Source organism: Condylura cristata, unplaced genomic scaffold (genome assembly GCF_000260355.1).
Source record: "Condylura cristata isolate star-nosed mole 26May11 unplaced genomic scaffold, ConCri1.0 scaffold00018, whole genome shotgun sequence".
Taxonomy (NCBI): Eukaryota; Metazoa; Chordata; class Mammalia; order Eulipotyphla; family Talpidae; genus Condylura; species Condylura cristata.
The window spans coordinates 23,228,106-23,245,993 of record NW_004567119.1 but is presented as its reverse complement, the minus strand read 5'-3'; the positions used below and the strand labels follow the sequence as shown (position 1 = coordinate 23,245,993).

The window sequence follows — 17,888 nt, the reverse complement described above, 5'->3', positions numbered from 1 at the left end:
TTTATGGCCGTCTCCTTCTCCCAGCTCCTTGATTCCCAGCTCTTAGCTGAGGAAAGGCCTAATGGAGTGGCAAGTAAGGGTGTCGCTGGGGGGCATTTTAATTACTTATTTCTATGCCACTTAAGTCACCCTGACTCAGGGGCTTACTGATCTCATGGCTCTTGGATCAGGATTCTGGAAGGACAAGTCAGAGACAAGACTGCTTCGTGCAGGGCTGGCTTCAGATCATTTGTTGGCCACTCCCAGTGAGAGCCTGGCAAGAGGCTCTGGCTCCTTAGAGTCTCCCCAGCAGATAGGGGGGCTTCTTACATGGTGGCTAAGAGGACCCAGAAGTACAAAGCTGGAAACTGCCAACACTTCTAAGTGTGGCTGGAACTGGTGGTGTGTCGCTGCCACCAAATTTGGCTCGTGAGTGAGTCCCCGCTGTGTCAGCCCTAGGAAGACCAGCAAAAAGCCACCCTCTGCCCCAAAGCTGGGACCTGGGAGTCACACAGGTATGTTCTCCTGTCCCGGCTCAGTCACGCCACAGCTGACCTTCAGGGGACTCTGAGCTCCTGCACTCCTGGGTCTTCCCGGCTCTCCAGTTTCTTGTGCCACCCTGACCCTGCACAGACAGGTGGGGAGCCAGGGTCTGCTGGGGCAGAGGCCTGCCCGGGGCTGTAGTTTGTCTGTCCCTCCTTCCTCACCCCTCTTATGTCCTATCCCTCCCTTCCTGTCACCCCAGCCTGTGCTTTCCCACCCTGGAAGTATTGTCATGTGTTCCAGGGCTGCCCTGTGTTCCAATTTCCTCTTTACACATTCCTTCTGTCTCCTGCCATCTGTGTAGAAACCCTCTGAGCCTGGAATTTGAGCCCAGAGCAGTAGGGGATGCTTGTCAAGGTGAACAAGGCAGGCTGGCACTGAGAAGGCTGGCCAGATGGCCACTGTCGTAACGGCACCTTCCCAGCTGGGAGCCCCAGGGTAGAGGCCACAATAGGCACTCTGGGCCCCTGCCAGGTGGCCCAGGAGCGGGCTGGGAGGTGAGCAGCTGCGGGAGCCAGGCCTGCGCTGGGGTGGGGGCGGGCTGTGCCTTTGTAGACAGCCATGCTTCTTGCTCCCCTTTTCACTCTCCTCAGGGCTAGCCCAGGGTCCATTTACAGAGGCGGTCACGGGGTTGGTGAGAGGCAGGGACCAGCTTGAAGTCTACCTGGTGCCAAGGCCCATGCCTTCCTGCCAGCAATGCCCTCAGAGAGGCGGTCCCCAGCTCCTTTGCTGTGGGCAGAGACATGGCTTTTCTTGTTGCTGCCAGGCTGCCAGGCTCGGAGGGTAGCTTGGGTAGACAAATGTAACTAAAAACAACAAGAGAAATGGCATTCTTTATTCATAAATAAAAACATAAAATTACCAGAAATAGTTTACATGGCCAAAAAGGGGCATCAAAACATAAAACAAAGCTGTCAAAAGTGAAGCAAACCGAACAAGAAACAACCGAGAGGAAAAACCATATATACAATTCAAGCCAGCCCCGACCGGCTCCAGCCCTGCCAAGGCTGACCACACAGGGCAAGGAGTGTCCAGTGAGCAGGGCTGTGGCCTCCTGCATGGCAGCACCCACTCAGGAACCAGGGCCCACAGGAAGCCTCTCCCACAGCTGCTGCTCCCAGACTCCCCACCTGGCTTAGCCCTGGGCAGAGACAAGAGTCTTGGCAGGGGCCAGGGCTCCAGGAGCCCTTTTCTGGGGAGAGAGCACCCCCTGGTCCCCACAGAGCTCAATGCCATGGGGGCTAGTGAGTCTGGCCCCAGTTCACTCAGAGGGCCCAAAGTCAGTAGCGAGATACCTGCAGATCTCCTGCGAAGGTCTGGTCATCCCAAGGCCCAGAGCAGAGTCCCCTCTTGCTGACCAGACACTGGTCTGCAGATAGCTGGAGCATTCTGGGACAGATCCCCTTGGGGGAGTAGAGTGGGCCTGGCAGAGGGGTAGAGAGCTCATGTTGGCCCCCCGCCTGCCTGCTCTGAGGTGACCTCGCTCTTCAGTGCCTTCTTCTAGTGACCCTGGGCTTGGTCTCGCCCAGGCACAGTAAGGAAGCTTTTCCACAGGGAAGGGGAGAAAAACCACATGGTGGCAAATCACTATGTCATGGGATAATGCTGCACTCTGACATCACCCCCGGCTACCTAGGCCTTGGGCTGGTGGCAGTCGGGGGGTTCTGTGGGGTGATCTGGCTCAGGGCCATGGGGATGTGGGAGTACACAGCATGGTCACACTGAGGTGAGTCCCAGGTTGTGTTCGGGAGCTCCCTCCCCTGGGCTTAACACTGCCTCGAGAATCTCAGGGGAGGTCTTGCAGGCTGAGGGCTGAGACTCTGGCTGCCCTTCAGGAGGGAGGATGTTGGCAGGGTGTCTCCAGATGGGGGAGCCCCTTTTGCTACCCCATGGGCAGGTTCACTGTGAGAAAGGACTTCAACAAGGCACAGACTGGTGGAAATGGAGGAGCCGGGGGCCGTGGCACAAGGAATGTGGCACAAGGGGCATCTTTGACTTGGGGGGTCAGTACTGTGCCCATGGGGGGGGCGGTGCCCTCCAGGAGGTGAAGGACTTTTGGTCTATTGATTTCAGGTACAAATCTAGCTGATCACGAAGCAATGGCCTGAATTCCAGAACACCACCTCTGTCCTGTGAAGGCAGCAGAAAACCAAGACAACCACAAGGGAAGCTGGTCTTGCCCTCAGCCGAGGCTCAGGAAGGAATGTGGTGGGCCGCTGGGACATGGGCAGGAGAAGACGGACGTGAAGCAGCTCGCTGCTCCTACGCCAGATTCCTACAAGGACAGGTGGCTGGTCTGGAGGCAGAATCCTTTCGGTCCTCCACATGCTGAGTTTCCAGAGTTTTTGCCCCTCCCACCTCACCATTCCACTCTCAGCATGCGGCACGAAGCTCGGGAATCCAGCAAGGGCTGGCTGTCCTAAGAACGGCAGCTGTGGTAGAGCAAAAATAGAACATGAAACAGCCTGGCTGCCTGCGAGATCTGGCTGGCTTCTCAAAAGACAAGACAGAAAAAAAAACTCCCTGAACCAAGCAACTCCTCTTCCTTCTGCACGTCTTCAGAGAGGAGCCCTCCTTGGGAGCTGCTGGGCCCTGGGGCTGCAGTGCCCCAGATTCTTCTCAAAGGGGCTCAGGAGAGGATGAAGAGGTAGCCATGGGCCACGGGCTGTTCAGAGCCTGTGCTTGAGCTTCCTGCTCTGCCTGTCCAGGGGCTGGAAGCCCCGGACCTATGCCGTTGACTAACTCAGCCCTGGAGACGCCGCTGTGCCACTGAGAGACCCCAGGCAGCGGAAGGGAGAGGCCACGCACCCCTGCATGTCCTAAAGGGCTGAAGTTATTCTGCAAAAACAGTTTACAGCAGCCATTGGCCAGCTGGAGTCAGGTAGGGAAACCCCTACTCTGGCCCTAAGAGCAAGATCAGGAGGTGCTTCCCGGGACAATGGGCAGTCATGTCTCCCTGTGCCAGGTGGCTTCAACCTTCCCTTCCCAGCACCACCCCAGTGCCTCGTCGTCCATGGCTTTGACAGGTGGTCACTGAGGGGAAGGCCAGCAGCCACCAGAGCCTGGTCACCTCCAGCTTGTGGGGCCATCACCCCCTGGGGTCTCCCTGAGGTCCCGCTGGGTCTCACACGATCTAGATGCCTGGGCTGCCCGGTGTCCCCCTTGATTTTTGGTGTTCCAGGGTCTGACAAGTCTGATTTGCTGAGCTATGCTTTCCATACCCACCCCAAGCCCCCCACAGCCAGAGGCAAACAGCTCAGGAGAATGGTGACTGGGTCAGGTCCCAAGACTCTTCTCACTCTTGTCTTGGTGGTTTCCTTCTATTCCAAGGCGTCTCTGAGCAGCCCAGACAGACAGGGGTGCGGGAGGAGACACGTGGGGTTTCTGTCCTCAGGGCAGCCATGGCTTCACGGTACCAAGCCTGGAGAGGGCATCTCTGTGTTCTGAATGAAAGCCAAGGTTTAGGGAGCATCTCACCAAACGATGAGGCTCCCTGGGCTCACCTCTCAGAAAACTGGAGTCAGCGCCTGCGCTCTGGGGGACTGCAGGGCCGGAAGCTCTGGAGATCAGCAAGGGGGCGGGGGAGGGGCACATAGCTGCTCCACTGCTTCCTTCGCCCTGGGGTGGAGGGCATCTCTCCAAGGGCCCAGGTTACTGAGCAGGAGTATGGGGAGGGCTCAGCACCCCTGCCACCTAATACCAGGTTCCTGTCTCTCCCTGTCTCGGGAGGCCCTTCAGATCTCTGTGGCAATGATGTCCTCATAGGGGATGTCAGCCCCTTCAAGGTCAATCTCGAAAGGCTCCCCTGCACCATCCCCATGGGCCATTTGCTGAAGGGCCTTTTCGAGACGCTGGTTCCGCTGGTACATGGCGAGATAACTCTGCTGTAGCTGCTTCTGGTACTGGATCACCTTCTCTTTCTCCTCCTTCCACACCAGCCGCTCGTGCTGGAACCCTGAGGACATCTGGTCGTGGCCTTGTCGCTCCTCCTTCAGCTCCGTGCGCAGGCGCTCCAGCTCCCGCTGCAGGGCGGGGATGTCCTCCGAGAAGGCAGGCCCCAGGCCCGTGCCATCCCTGTCCCGCTGCAGGCTGGCCTGGGCCCGCAGCTCCAGCAGCTCTTGCTCCAGCAGGTTCACCTTCTCCCTCAGGAGCTCGGACTCGTTCTTCTTGCGCTGCAGCTCATTCTCGCAGACCTCCAGCTCGAGGCCCTTGGTACGCAGCGCGCTCTCCAAGTCCTGCGTCTTCAGCTCCAGGCCCTCCAGCTTGGCCCTTGTGTCCTTCAGCTGTGCCTTCAGGCTGAGGATCTCACTGGCCTTGGCATTGACTTCCATCTGGGACTCCTTCAGTTGCTGCTTCAGGAGAGAGATCTCCCCTGATTTCTGGCACACCTGTCAAGATAGTGGGGGACAGGAGAGTGGCAGAGCGTGAGGTCCACACCTAGAAGAGACATCCTAACTGCCTCAAAGAATTAGGTTGGCGTGACCTGGGTCTTGCATGAGTTCCCATAGGTGGTCATCTGAGCAGATCAACTCTCTCTGAGGCTCCTTCTATCTGCAGTCTGGTTTGGGCTCTCCACACACCTGCCTCACTTTAAATTCCCAATTCTGTGCACACACCCACGACTATAAGTCAGAGACCGGGGGTTTATCTGCCACGGCCGGCAGCTCTGTTACCCACATGTAACTCTAATGCTCTCCCTTTCCAAGTCTGCCAAATTCCTGTCATTCATGCTTGTGTTCACACCTTCTGATCTCACCCAATATATACCCAGCTTAGACTAAGCGCACCTCCTCCAATATGCCTGAGCAGGGCCCCCCTTCTCGGGGTCAGGAAAGCTGGCACTTTAGCCCAGTTTGCCTGGGCAATTTGCATCCATGCCCCATAGGCAAGAGCCTGGGTGAGGTGCGCTGGCACCACACCCTGAGTGGTCCCGTCCACCCCATCGGCCTCACCTCCCACTGCGTCTCCTCCAGCGTGGGTGCGAAGCTGGTCTTCTCCTTCTCGTAGGACCTGAGCTTGGTCTCCAGCAGGTCCTGCTCCTTCATGAGGCTCTCGAGCTCCTGTCTGAGCTGCCGCTTCTCCTGCTGGAGCTGCAGCACCTGCAGGTGCAGCACCTGCTGCGTGCGCTGGCTCTTCTGGGAGGCGGGCTTCCGCCTGCCGCCGCTCTTCTGCTCCAGGCCGTCCCGCTCCTCGCAGCGCCTCTGCCGCTCGTCGTAGACCTGGCTGCAGGCCAGCTCCTTCTCCTCGAAGCTGCGCTGCAGCTTCTGCAGCTCGCCCTCCCGCTCCAGCAGCTTCTGCTCCAGCTCCTGGATGGTGCACTCATCAGTGGAGATGGGGGAGCGGACGCACGAGGGGCCCTTGTCCACTTTGCCCGGGTGGGCCAGCTTGCTGCCCCCATCAGAGAAGGACAGAGCCTTCAGGCTCATCATGTTGCTGTCCTGGAGGAGCACGCCCTGCGTGATGTTGTGGGCGGAGCCTCCGAAACGGCTGGTGGGCCCCACGGGGGTGACCAGTGGGTCCAGCTGGTAGCTGCTACTAGTGCTGTGTGTGGGCAGGCTGGACATGGAGTTCCTGCCTGAGTCAGACAGCGCCCCGGAGCACAGGCCAGGCCTCAGCTCCTGCTCCTTGGGCTTCTCTGGCGGGACGGGGTGCAGCTGGTGGCTGGCGCTCTCTGGGGATGAGTGGAGGATGGTTCCTGACCGGGGCAGCACGGGCTTGAAAGCTGTGGGTCTTACCACACCCTTCTCTGAGCCCTGGGGAAAAAGAACCATTGGCCCCGTGTCTCCCCCGGCAGCCCCCCACCCTGCCGGCTCCCCTCCTCCCAGGCGTGTGCGCTGGCTCCAGGGCCCCCCTTCTTGGCAACCTGCCTGTGGCTCTGAAACAGTGGATGCGGCAAAATGCTTCTGCACCAGAGGGTGGCCTTAATGCTCACCACGGCGCTGTGGCCCACAGTCACCAACCTGTCACCAGCTCATCCCAGCCCTCCTGAACAAGCAGCAGCGTTTTCAGTGATCGCTGTGTTGGGGTCCACCTCTGGGTGTTGGGTAAGGGCCTGCAGCTGGACATGCATGGCTTCCTGGCAGAAGAACCCCTTTGCACCGTCACTGCCTGTGTCCAGCAGCCCAGGAGTGAGGATGCTGCCCAGGGCCTTCTCGCAGGGCTGTGTGTGTCACTTAAAATGACAATGTTTTTCCAAAATTGTCATTTTCGTGGGTGAGTACTTTGCCCATTTAAAGTGCTTTAGTTTGAAAAGCTTAAAGATCTCTGCAAACAGGGAGATTGTTTCGAATATGTCACAGTTGTGGACTCATGCCCTCAGCATGGGGCCAGGGACTGAAAAGGAAAATTGGTTTCATGGTGGACCCACAAGGGTTGGGGTGGGCGTGAGGGCTGAATCTCTGCGCACACAGGACTCTTGCCCCCATCCCTGCTGAACTGTGACATCGAACTCAAAGTCCTCGTGTAGTCTGAAGACTCTCAGGCAAGGCCCAAGTCCGTGCGGAAAGGAGGCTGCTAGCTCTCCTCTCCCCATGTATCTGCAAATGTTGCTGTGGCCCCGCCTGCCCAGTCAGAGTCAGCCCAGTGGAGCTCAGAGGCTTGCACTTCCCTGTGTGTTTTGCATAAGGGCTCACCCAGGCCCTCTGGGTCAGGTCCTCTGGGGCTTCAGTTCCCTCATCCACACCCCAGTCCTGGAGGGGACACAACCCTTCTGCCCTTACTGCTGCTACTCTGGTCCCCTGCAGATCCGAATGTCCAGACCACCAAGTGTCCAGACCACTGGCCATCCCCACCCGGCCTCCCCACCCACTTCTGCTCTCTCCTGCTTCTCTACCCCAACCACCTTTAACAGAGCTCCCCGCCCGCCACTTACCATTTCTAGCTGATTGGAGAAGGGAATGAGCTTGGGTGGGGTGGATGGGCCAAAGTCCAGCCCGGGCGGGCCCCCCATGTCCCCACTGGACAATACAGTGTAATCTGGGTGGTGGGAGCCCCGGGCCTTCTGGCTGACCTTGATGTAGAAGAAGTCTTCACTCTTGCCCATCTTGGAGCTGGATTTGCCATGACCTGAGTCCTGGGAGAAGCCAAACCTCAGCAGCCCATCGGAATACCGGTTGAGCTTCTTGAGGTGAGAGGACTTGCGCAGCTTGTACTGGGAAGCCCGGCAGTGCTTGCTGTGGAAGCTGTGGCCAGAGATGAGGCTACTCACACTGCCCATGGTGACTCGGGGTCAAAGGCAAGCAGGGCAGAGCAGGCACCTGGTGTGACTGTGGCAGCAAGAGGCAGGCCTGGCTCCAAGAGAGACTGCAGTCATAGCAAAGGCCTCACAAAGCCTGGGAGAACCGTAGACCTGGAAGGAGCAAAAGACAGACGTCAGCCTACATGGGGCCCGCCGCTGTGCCAGCTCTGGCACTCCCAGGAGCCCTTCTGACTGGCGGACCTGGGCAGCGGGAAACGCGTGTCAGAAGCTCGGTCCTGCCTGGTTACCAGGGCCTGTCATTCATTCTTCCTCTGTCTGCTAGCTCGATAGACCTTCACTGAGAGACTACGCTACGCCCTGGAAACAGTGCCGAAAGGGCTGCACTTAGTGGACTTATGGTTAGTGTGCTGTGGACAGGCCAAAACCAACTCAGTGGACACTACTCCAGGGCCATATGTGCTATGGGGACAGTAGAGCAGAGTGAATGGGCTGGGATTCTGGGAGGTGTCGTTTTAGACAAGGGAGAACGCTACTAGGGTGTCATGTGAAGAGGCCTCAAGACAATGAGGTGGAAAAGCCATGTGGGAATGTGGGAGCCAAGGAAAATGCTCAGAAGTACAAGGGCAAAAGCTCTGAGCCTCTGGAGTGACATGCTCTTGGCATATGTGAGCCCAGCAAGGAAGCAGGCTGGCTGGAGAAGAGGAAGCAGCAGCACTCAGAGAGCCCAGGTCACGGAGCGCACCAGCCTGGTGGACCATAGGCGCCTTGGTGTTCACTCCGAATGAGGGAGCAGCCCTGGCTCTGAGCAGCGGATAGCCTGATCTGAGACAGGTCGGGGGTGGGGAGGTGGTGGTGGGGCTCTGGCTGCTGGGTGGACCTGCGGCTGTTGAGGGGTCCGGGTGCAAGTGGGCACCAGTTGCTTAGTGAGTGACTAACGTGGGAATAGCTAGGGATCGCATTTTCATTGTAATTTTAGGGCCAAACTGATAGGATTCATTAAATGCTCAGATGCAGGGAGTGGGAAAGAGAGGCAGCAAGATGATCTGAATGTTTTTATCCAACCACCTAGAAGAAGAAAGCTGCCATTTACTGAGATGCAAAAGAATACACAAGGAGCCAGGTTGGAGGAGGTGGGGGTGGAAAATAGGAGTTTGGTTAAAGTCAGGAAGTTCGCCAAGCCTATTCAACAACTAGGGATTGATACGGAGTAGGCAGGCGGATGGCTGGGAAGCTGTGGGGGCTGCAGATTTCCATGAAGAAGTTGTTAGGGGAAGAAACGAGCTGTGAGACTAGCTGAGGTCACTGAAGAAGTTAAGCAAGAAGCCTGGGTCATGCATGCAGGCGAGGCGAGGGGAAGAGGTGGAGAAGAGCCACACAGATGCAGGACACCTGAGGAAGCCATCGAAGATGATGGCAAGAGCTGCTCAGACAAGGTCCAGGAGAGGACTGGTCACTGGATTTAACTCCCAGTTGCGCAAACTACCTCTTGGACACATGTGGCATTTTTAAGAAGTATCAGGAATGCCTCTTTTTAAGAGATTTATTTATTTTTGCATATAACTGGGGTGTAGGCCAGAGGTGTGTATGGGGGTTGTGTGAGGGAGGATTCCCCAGAGACAGAGTGGGGAGCAGAACAGGTAGATTGACTGAAATACACTGCTGAGGGGAGCAGCAGATGAGACAGGAGAGGTCTCCTGCGCCATGTGGGTCAGCTCCCTGGCTGGGGATCAACCTCAGGCCATTGCAGCAACAGCATGATAGCAGTGAGATTTAGCCCTATGCCATCAGGGAAGCCCAGGAATGCATTTTTTTTTTTTTTAAGATTTCTTTATTTATGCTTACAGAACCAGGGGTACAGGTCAGAGGTGTGGTGGGTGAGAAGTTTCACCAGAGACAGAGTGGGGAGCAAGATAGGCAGATTGCTGAAGTATACCGCTGAGGGGAGCAGCGGGCGGTCAAGAGAGGTCTGCCACGACATGTGGGTCAGCCGCCTGGCGGGGATTAAACTCATGCGTAGTGGCTTTGGAGAGCTTCATAATGCGGTGCTTTAACCCGTTGTGCCACCAGGGAAAGCCCAGGAATGCATCTTTTAATCCGCACTTAAAACACTAATGTTGCCAGTGAAAGGCAGAGACAGGGACAGAGGCAGTGCTGGAAGTCGTGGCTGGAGACACCTCATCTGCTAGGCGACAAACGCTGTGCGAGGCATTGTGAGGCATCTTTCTCAGTCAAAAGATAGATGACCCAATTAAGAGGCAGGGGCTCCGTGTTTAATAAGATAGGAAATGCAGAAGGAACACCGTATTCTTTTTGTGCTCTAAATGACACTATCAATCCTAAAGGGGTTCGCCAAGTCCCAGGTGGGTGACTGAGAGCCATGAGCACAGCTACAGGGAGCCTCTTAGTATGAAGGCGTGGATTCAAATTTGCAATGTTATCCTGAAGAATAAAATGGTTATATTATGAATAAACACATTCTATTCCATCAGCAAAATCATGATACAATGAAACACCGTTGTGTTAAGCTTAAGGCATATCCTTTCTGTGAAAAATTTTATTAAATTGATGCTCTCATAGAATCAAGGAAACGTGGTAACATCTACCTCATTAGATAATTTTGTGAACTTTCTGAGAACCTGCTGTAAGTTGCTGGGTTTGCTACAATAGAGTATGTCTGTACAGTGAAGACAATAAACAGCAGGTGTCAGCACTGGTGTTTACAATATTATTATTATTGTTCTCTGGCACATTTTCCAGAACTTAATGTACTGCCTTCCAAACACAACTTGCCTGCATCCTTATCCCGAGTGCTACTCAGGAGTATGGCATTCCTCTCTCTGCTTGCTAATTTAACAGTCGACAATGATGGTGTGTCTTCACCCCCCCCCCCAAGTCATCTATCTCTTGCTTTGTTCAGGTCTTCAAGTCCTATGTGGGAAAAACTCTACAGCACTCCATATGCAGGGGAAACATTTTGGACAACAGACTCCGCTGCTCTCCGCACAGCCCACCCCCGGGGCAGCTGTGACTTACTTCTTGTCCATCCGCTACCCACTGCTGAGCATCTTATTAGACAACATTGCAGAGATAAGGCGTTGGCTAGAGCACTGGACAGATTTAGACTCGAAAATTCACCTTTCTGAGAATTCTTCACTTACAAAGCGGAAATGTTTGACTATTTTATAGGACCAGGACACAGGCGAACAGGAGCCAAGAGCAAAACTGGTCAGGCAGAGCCATGTGGGGCTGCAGAGAGACGAGCCTGGGCGTGTGTGGTCAGGAAGGCACAGGGCCAGGCGTGACTGTCAGGAAGCAGATGACAAGGGCCACTGTGAGTGCAGCTGGCAGACGCGCCACCTCGATTCACGACTCTCCTGCTCTGCGGTCTCCCCTTTTACCGGGAGCTTGAGATCGTCTTTCTCCCATCTGTTGTTCACCCTAAGCTTCTGAAGTGGCACATTCACACTCCCTGGTGAAAAGTCTTCATGATTCCACACTGCTCTTGAAGAGCAGGGCAGCCTCCCTCCCTGGCCTCCAAGCCCCGAGTCAGTGCTGGTTTCGCCCAGGGCTCCCTTCTCACCACACCCTTCCTGCTCTGCTCATACCCACTGCGGTAGCCCCGCGGGTTTCTTCCCTATTAACACAGCACGCCTCCCCTGTGCCTCCCCAGGGCCCACTCCCCAGTTCTCTTCTGTCAGCTCTTCACAGGACGCTTTCTCATCCATAGTTCTCGCTTCATCTATCCTCTCCACAGGATGCTGTCTGCAGCTACCCTTGGAAAAACCCGTCTCCCATTACTCTGTTACACCAACCTGTTAATTTCCTTTGTCACACCTGTCTTAACATGCATTAATCTTATTTTTTAATTTGTGTGTAGATCTAGATCTTCACCAGAACATAAGGTCTCTGAGAGCAAAGACTTTGTGTCTATCGCTTTTTTTTTTTTTCAACATTTTTTAAAAAGATTCATTTATTTATGCATACAGATCTGGGGTGCAGGCCAGAGACACAGGGGTGGTGAGAGGTTTTACCAGAGACAGAGTGGGGAGCAGGACAGGCTTACTGATGAAGTACACTGTTGAGGGGAGCAGCGGTCACAAAGACCTGCTGTGCTATGTGGGTCACTTCCCTGGCTGGGGATCGAACTCATGCTGAAGTGGCTTTGGCTTCTTAGTGCTGTGCTTTAACCCGCTGGCCACCAGGGAGGGCCCGTGTCTCCAGCTTTTAGCGTAACTTGGAGAGGTCAGCTGACGTGGCCCTTGCCATTCAACTGGCCAGTGACGAATGTGGGATTGAACCTGGACCTGTATCCCTTAGCTCCAGCAACCTGCTGGGACTGCAGGTGAGACACAGCGATGCCAAGGGCCTCTCCTAGCAGGAGTGGTCTCCGTGGCTGGGGGAGAGAAAGCCCAGAGGGTGGACTGAGGCCAGGGCCAAATACCACTGCTTCATTTCCTCTGGGGCAGACACCAAGGTTTTGGGTGCAGCATCACCTAGGCAGCATCCCGTATGTATGCTGTGTTCACCTAGGCAGCATCCCGTATGTATGCTGTGCTGCCAGGCCCGGTCTGTGCTAGGCCCTAGGGAAGGAGAGAGCGTGAGAACAAGCAGTGGTACTGAGGCGAGGGGAAGCTGCGGGTGAGGATGGGGTTTCTGCCCAAAATGCGAGCCCCGGGTAAGCATGCTGCACTCTTCCCATGCTTCAAGGCTTTGCAGCAAACGGCACCACCTGAAATATGTGGACTTGTCCCATTTTCTTGCTATTATTTGTTTGTTTGTTTTATTTATACAAGAAAGGGGGTGTTGGCCCAGAGGTGTAGGAGGTGACAGGATTCACCAGAGACAGAGTGGGGAGCAGAACAGGTGGTTCTACGGAAACACACTTCTGAGGGGAGCAGGGGTGAGACAGGAGAGGTCTGCTGTGCCCGTTTGGGTCCGCTCCCTGGCCTGCTGGGGGATAGAGCTCGTGCTGCAGGGGCTGCGGAGGGCTTCACAGTGCTGAGACTTAGCCCCTTTTACCACCAGGGCGGCCGTGGACTTGTTCCGTTTCCAACTTGGTGTGAACTTCACAGCAAGCTTTGCTGTGACCATCCCAGTTCCAAACCTACCCCAATCTGCAGATTTGATGCTCCTGACCCCAGAAAGACAAGATCAAGGGGGCAGATATTTTCCTGGGACACAAATGTGCACGGCAGGAGTTCCTACTTGGGGTGAAACAATCAAACAGGTTTTAAAGTTTCAGGAAGGGAAAGAAGGACTGGAGAGAGAAAAGTAAAGGAATCATAGAATCCATGATGAGGATGTCCTGGTAACCTTCTCTTGCAGGACCTGCTACTGATTTTACAGAAGGAATCCATGAGAACTTAACCACAAGTCTTAGAAGAGATGAAAAAGAGAAGATCAATCAAAAACAGTTGGTGGAAAAGGACCCCCCAATCACTCAGAATGTGTCCCCAGGAATTCGGGAGGCTTCTAACCGCAAACCAGCCCTCACATTCCACCCACACCACCCCCAACCAGGGTGGCTGCCAGACCAAGATAGGCAATGGCGCTCCTGGGGATCCCCTTGGCTTGAGTTCCTTCTGCAACCACCTCAGCTGCACCCCCTCCCCCCACCACAATCCTACACTGCAGTCTCCCCCATAAAGGAAACAAGAATTCACACCGGAGTGACATCTTCCTGATGGCCCTTTCTAGACTGTGTGGCTAGAGGTATGGAGTGTTTGTACTCAGGAAGGTGAGAAATAACACAACTTCCCCTCCCACCCAAACCGTGGGGGAAGCAGCTCTGGCTGTGCTGGTGCCAACCCAGGCTTCAGGCTGGGAGCGAGCTTCTGTATCCTCTCCTCCGCTCACCCACCAGCTTCAGATGTTCAGCTTCCAGCCACCCCCTTTTCTACCTCCCCCCTCAGCCAGGGTATTTCCTGGCCAGCATGCTCCCTTCCTCCCTGCTTTACCCTGCCCATCTACCATCTCCCCCAGCCCTCCCTGGGTGGTCCTGGCAGGAGGGCTTTCAGGAATCTGCTGGGCTCTGGCCATCTCTGTGCTCCACTTGGGGCCCAAGTTGCCCCCACCCAGCAGCCTACTCCAGCAGTCTGGGCAGGCCAGTCACTGGCCTCTCGAAAGCCCACCAGCAGGGCGTCCCCAGTAACTGCAGCACAGAATCATCTGCTGGCTGGTCCTAACCGACTGCGGTGGTGGGTCCATTTCGTTTGTTTTGAACAATTATTGACCTGGCATCTAACATCCAAAGAACAGGGGGAAGGGAAGGGAAGGCAAAGGAGAAAAAGACAAAAGCCAAAGAGATGGAGGGACACGAGTGTGTTGTGTGTCTTGTGTGTGCATCCTGTGACTACTACTTTAGCTGCAGTGACAAGGGACGGCCTCTGGGAAGACGCCATTCAAGACAAGACAAGCTGATGATGCGCAACAGTCCCACAGCATAGCCAGCGTAAGGCCCTGCGGTCAGAATGGTGTGGACTTGGTATTGGAGGGCAGCGGTTCTGCAGATACCTGCAGACAAGCGTGTTTTAACTATCATGCCTGGGGTACTACTGACATCTACTACGCGGAACACAGGCTGGACCCCATCAATTATCTAGCGGGTTTAGAACCCCAATGTTGCCGCAGACTCACAGCTAGTAGCTGACACTTTCTGTGTCTCCATGTCCTCAGTGGTACAGTGGAAGCAGCTGGGCCTGTCTGCTCCGGGTTTCACTGCCAACAGGAAAGGAAGTGAGAGATCAGAAAGTATTTGGGAAAATCACCAAAACTGATTTAACCCCAGATAATTTAGTGCTGTTTCTCACTATTTTTCAGGACTCTTCTTGAGATAGTCAATTATATAATAGAAAGTTTGTTTGTGAAGCACCCTGGATAACGCCTGGCCTGGTCACAGGACTCTCAGTCCTGCCACTTACCCCCCGAGCCCGTGAACTTGGGAGCAGAGGGGCCAGAGGGCAAGACACAATCCTCCTCTCCACTGGCGCAGAGCTCAGACCCGGGGGCTCAGTTTCCAACCACAACAAAGATGGCCCCGTCAACACTCTGGCTTGGGCCTCAAAGGGCTTAACCACAGGCCCTCAACCGCTTTTTACCTTCAATAGCAAAGAACTTTACTAGAATTAGTGTGCAGAACATAGAGAAGTGAAAGGATGATACTTTTCCCAATGGAACACCCAAAATGTCCAGCCAAAGAGAGATGGCCCAAAATGACACCACCAAAAAGCCACTCAGTTGACCCAGTTTAAAAAGATTAAAGATGCCTGCTCCAAGCATCATGTGAGTTTTGGGCTCTGGGTAGGAGCCCAAATAACTTGGTCTTAGGCTGACTTAACCTGAATGCTCTTGGCTTCTCTTCAGGGCCCGGGGAGAAGAAGTAAAATGGAAGAAAATGCGTGTCACCTCACGCAGCCCTCCCCTAGACGCAGACCCAGGCATGACAGCCTGTTTCCAGGGCTCAGTCTTCCCACTTGCTTCCCAAGGGGTCGTAGGTGAAAGGGCCTGGTAGCGGAGGGCCCTGCCTCATGGTGCTCCGGCCCCAGCAACACTGGTTTCCTGATACGCCACGTGAGAGCCTCCTTCTATGTAATTTTCATCCATTTCAAAAAGATTAAAATACTGTAAAAATAACCTAAGTCATTCATACAGAATTGACACTTGTTAAAATGCTGTCATGTTTGTTTCAGAAATAAAACATCTCAAAGTTGAAATCCTCATTCCCTTTTCCTTCTCGTCTGCCCCCTCTTTTCCCAGGGGGACACCTATTAATGAGTTTTGTGGGTGCACCTTTTGATCTTTAGACATATTTTTAACATGTAAGAATACTGTATGTATTGCTTTGAAGTTTTTTACTTTATATGAAGGAAAAAGGACATGCTTCATTCAACAACCTTGGTTATTTCAGCAGCATTTTCTACTGAGGACTAGTCTCGGTTCCTTCTTTCCCCTGGCCTTGAGCCGTGCTCCCCACATTCCCTTCTCAATGCAGATGTTTCCCGTCTCTGCTTGTATGTGATGAATTCTGTACACATGTGAGATTAGAATTTCTAGTATTTATTTCCTCCGAGTCATGGAAGATGTCTAGTTTTTAAAAGACCTGCTCCCTTAAGTTGAAACTTCTAAAGAGAGGTGGTATCTGAAACCCTACTGGATAATACAGCAAAGGAGGGCGCAAGAGCAGAACCCCTGACCCCGTCACACTCACCGTGCCACCTGGGGTGAGGCGGGCACATGGCTGTTGCTGTTAATGACTAATAATAACAACATTGTGTTGACATCAACAGAGCAGGCTGGAAGAAGCTTGTACCAGGGAGGAGGGAAGGAAATTGTCAGACCGGCCATCCTGCTGCAGGTGACAGTGGTCTTCCTTGCTGGGGGCACCCTGGACACTAAAAGCAGCAACTTCATGGGCAAAGCTGCCTAATGCTTCGCAGGCCATGGGAGAACTTTTACCTCGGCTCTGGCACTCCCTGGAAACCACAGAGAAGGGCCTTGCCCAGGTCACATCACAAATTCTTAACTCAAAATCACTGTCTTTGCTAACTTACCAGCAAAGCAGGATTTCACTTCACAGCTGGTAGAAGGGGGCTCTCTGCTTCACTTGGGCTACATGTGTAGGTGGCTGTGTGGAGTGTGTGTGTGTGTGTGTGTGTGTGTGTGTGTGTGTGTGTGTGTGGTGTCTGATACACAGGGCTCCATTGTGTGGGGCTGAGTGTTGCTCTATTCAGCCAGGAGTGCCTGAAGGTAGAAGCTTCTTCAGACGTTGAGGGGCCACAGACATTGGTGGGGAAGCTGAGTGGCCTCCAGGAATGACTAGTGGGTGCCAGCTGGGGCAAGAGCTCGGGACAGCTGTTTCTCTCCCCCCAGGGGGATCACCAGTCTAGATCTTTACCTTGGCTGTAGGGACCACGTCTTGGCGTTTCATGTTCAGGTCCTTCCATGGAACCTGAAGAACTCCAGAGTCAGTATTATTCATTCATCTTGTTCGTCAGGGTAGGCTTGTGCAGAGCAAGATGAACCTTGGTCAAGGCCTTTCATAAAGAGCTTAAATCTGGTTGTGAAGCCTCAGCTTCCCTTTGAAGGAAAGACTGGAAAGCTCTGTGGACATGGGAAGTTCCTTCTTTGGGAACACAGTTGCTATCTATGGGCCCTTAGTCTGCATGGCCTCGTTCTTAAAGGGGCGCCATGGCTCCCCAATTAGAGATACAGCAAAACTGGTGGGGTTCTAGCCAGAACTGTTTCAAAAACACCTGGGTAAGGTTTGAATCTGGTCTGCGCCATTCAGATTTTGAGACCTGCAGAGTTCTAAAAATGAGCCAGTCAGGTTTGAGCTCACACTGCTGCCACACAGGTCTCAGAACTGCACCCATTTTAAAAATAGGACAATCAGGTTTGAAAGGCAGGCATCCTGAAGGGGATACAAGCGGGGCTTCAGATGGCTTCAGACCTTCATTCACTGAGACATGTGCTTCAGAGACATTTCCTTTTCTCTCTCTTTTCCTCTCAAATTGTCAGAATGCAGCAACAAGTATCATGAGCCAAGAAGAGCAGTCTCACCAAACATCAAACTGCGGGCACCTTGATCTTAGACTTCCAGCTTCCAGAACTGTGAGAACTTTTAAGTCCCAGTCTGTTACTGTGCTGCTCTCGGCTCCAGGCACCCTGGGAGAAGATGCTGTCCGAACTGGCAGGCCATCCTGTTTCTGCAATTGTTATAGTCTTCCCTCTGACTCTCTCCACATGATGCTGATAGCTCACAAGCGGTCAGATCCTCTATTCTTTGTGGGGACATCTACAGTAGCAAGATCTTAGGCAGAAGTAGTGAGGATGAACTCAGGTTCTGCTTCTGCACACCTGCAGGGACAAGTCACTTCACTTCTGGGCCAGTGTGTTGTGACTTATCTGTTGTGGAAAGCAGCTCCCCACGGGTGGGACTGTGCCCACACAGGTGGGGAACCGCCAGAGGGAACCGCCAGGTGTAGCCTGCCCACCTGCATTACCACGTCGGGCCCTCCATAAGCAATCACAAGATGATGACTTTGCCTTGTCATCTGACATGAGATATAACCTTCCAGCGCCTCCATTTTCTTTCTTTCTTTCTTTCTTTCTTTCTTTCTTTCTTTCTTTCTTTCTTTCTTTCTTTCTTTCTTTCTTTCTTTCTTTCTTT

At 54.0% G+C, this 17,888-nt stretch overlaps 1 protein-coding gene across 3 annotated transcripts in view; it reads right to left on the bottom strand.

Moving 5' to 3' along the window:
- Positions 1-1,357: 1,357 nt before the first annotated feature.
- LZTS1 (leucine zipper, putative tumor suppressor 1) overlaps positions 1,358-17,888 on the bottom strand; it is a 44,643-nt gene continuing 28,112 nt past the window's right edge. Inside the window, exons 2-5 of one of the 3 annotated variants that reach the window (XM_012726981.1) lie at positions 14,357-14,437; positions 7,394-7,870; positions 5,475-6,275; positions 1,358-4,910 (exon numbers count right to left, since the gene is read on the bottom strand). In XM_012726981.1, the coding sequence (XP_012582435.1) occupies positions 4,257-4,910; positions 5,475-6,275; positions 7,394-7,738 (1,800 nt within the window). In that variant the 5' untranslated portion in view covers positions 7,739-7,870; positions 14,357-14,437 and the 3' untranslated portion in view covers positions 1,358-4,256. The remainder of the gene's footprint in view (positions 4,911-5,474; positions 6,276-7,393; positions 7,871-14,356; positions 14,438-17,888) is intronic. The other 2 variants (XM_012726982.1, XM_004685427.2) reach the window with 2 other exon arrangements.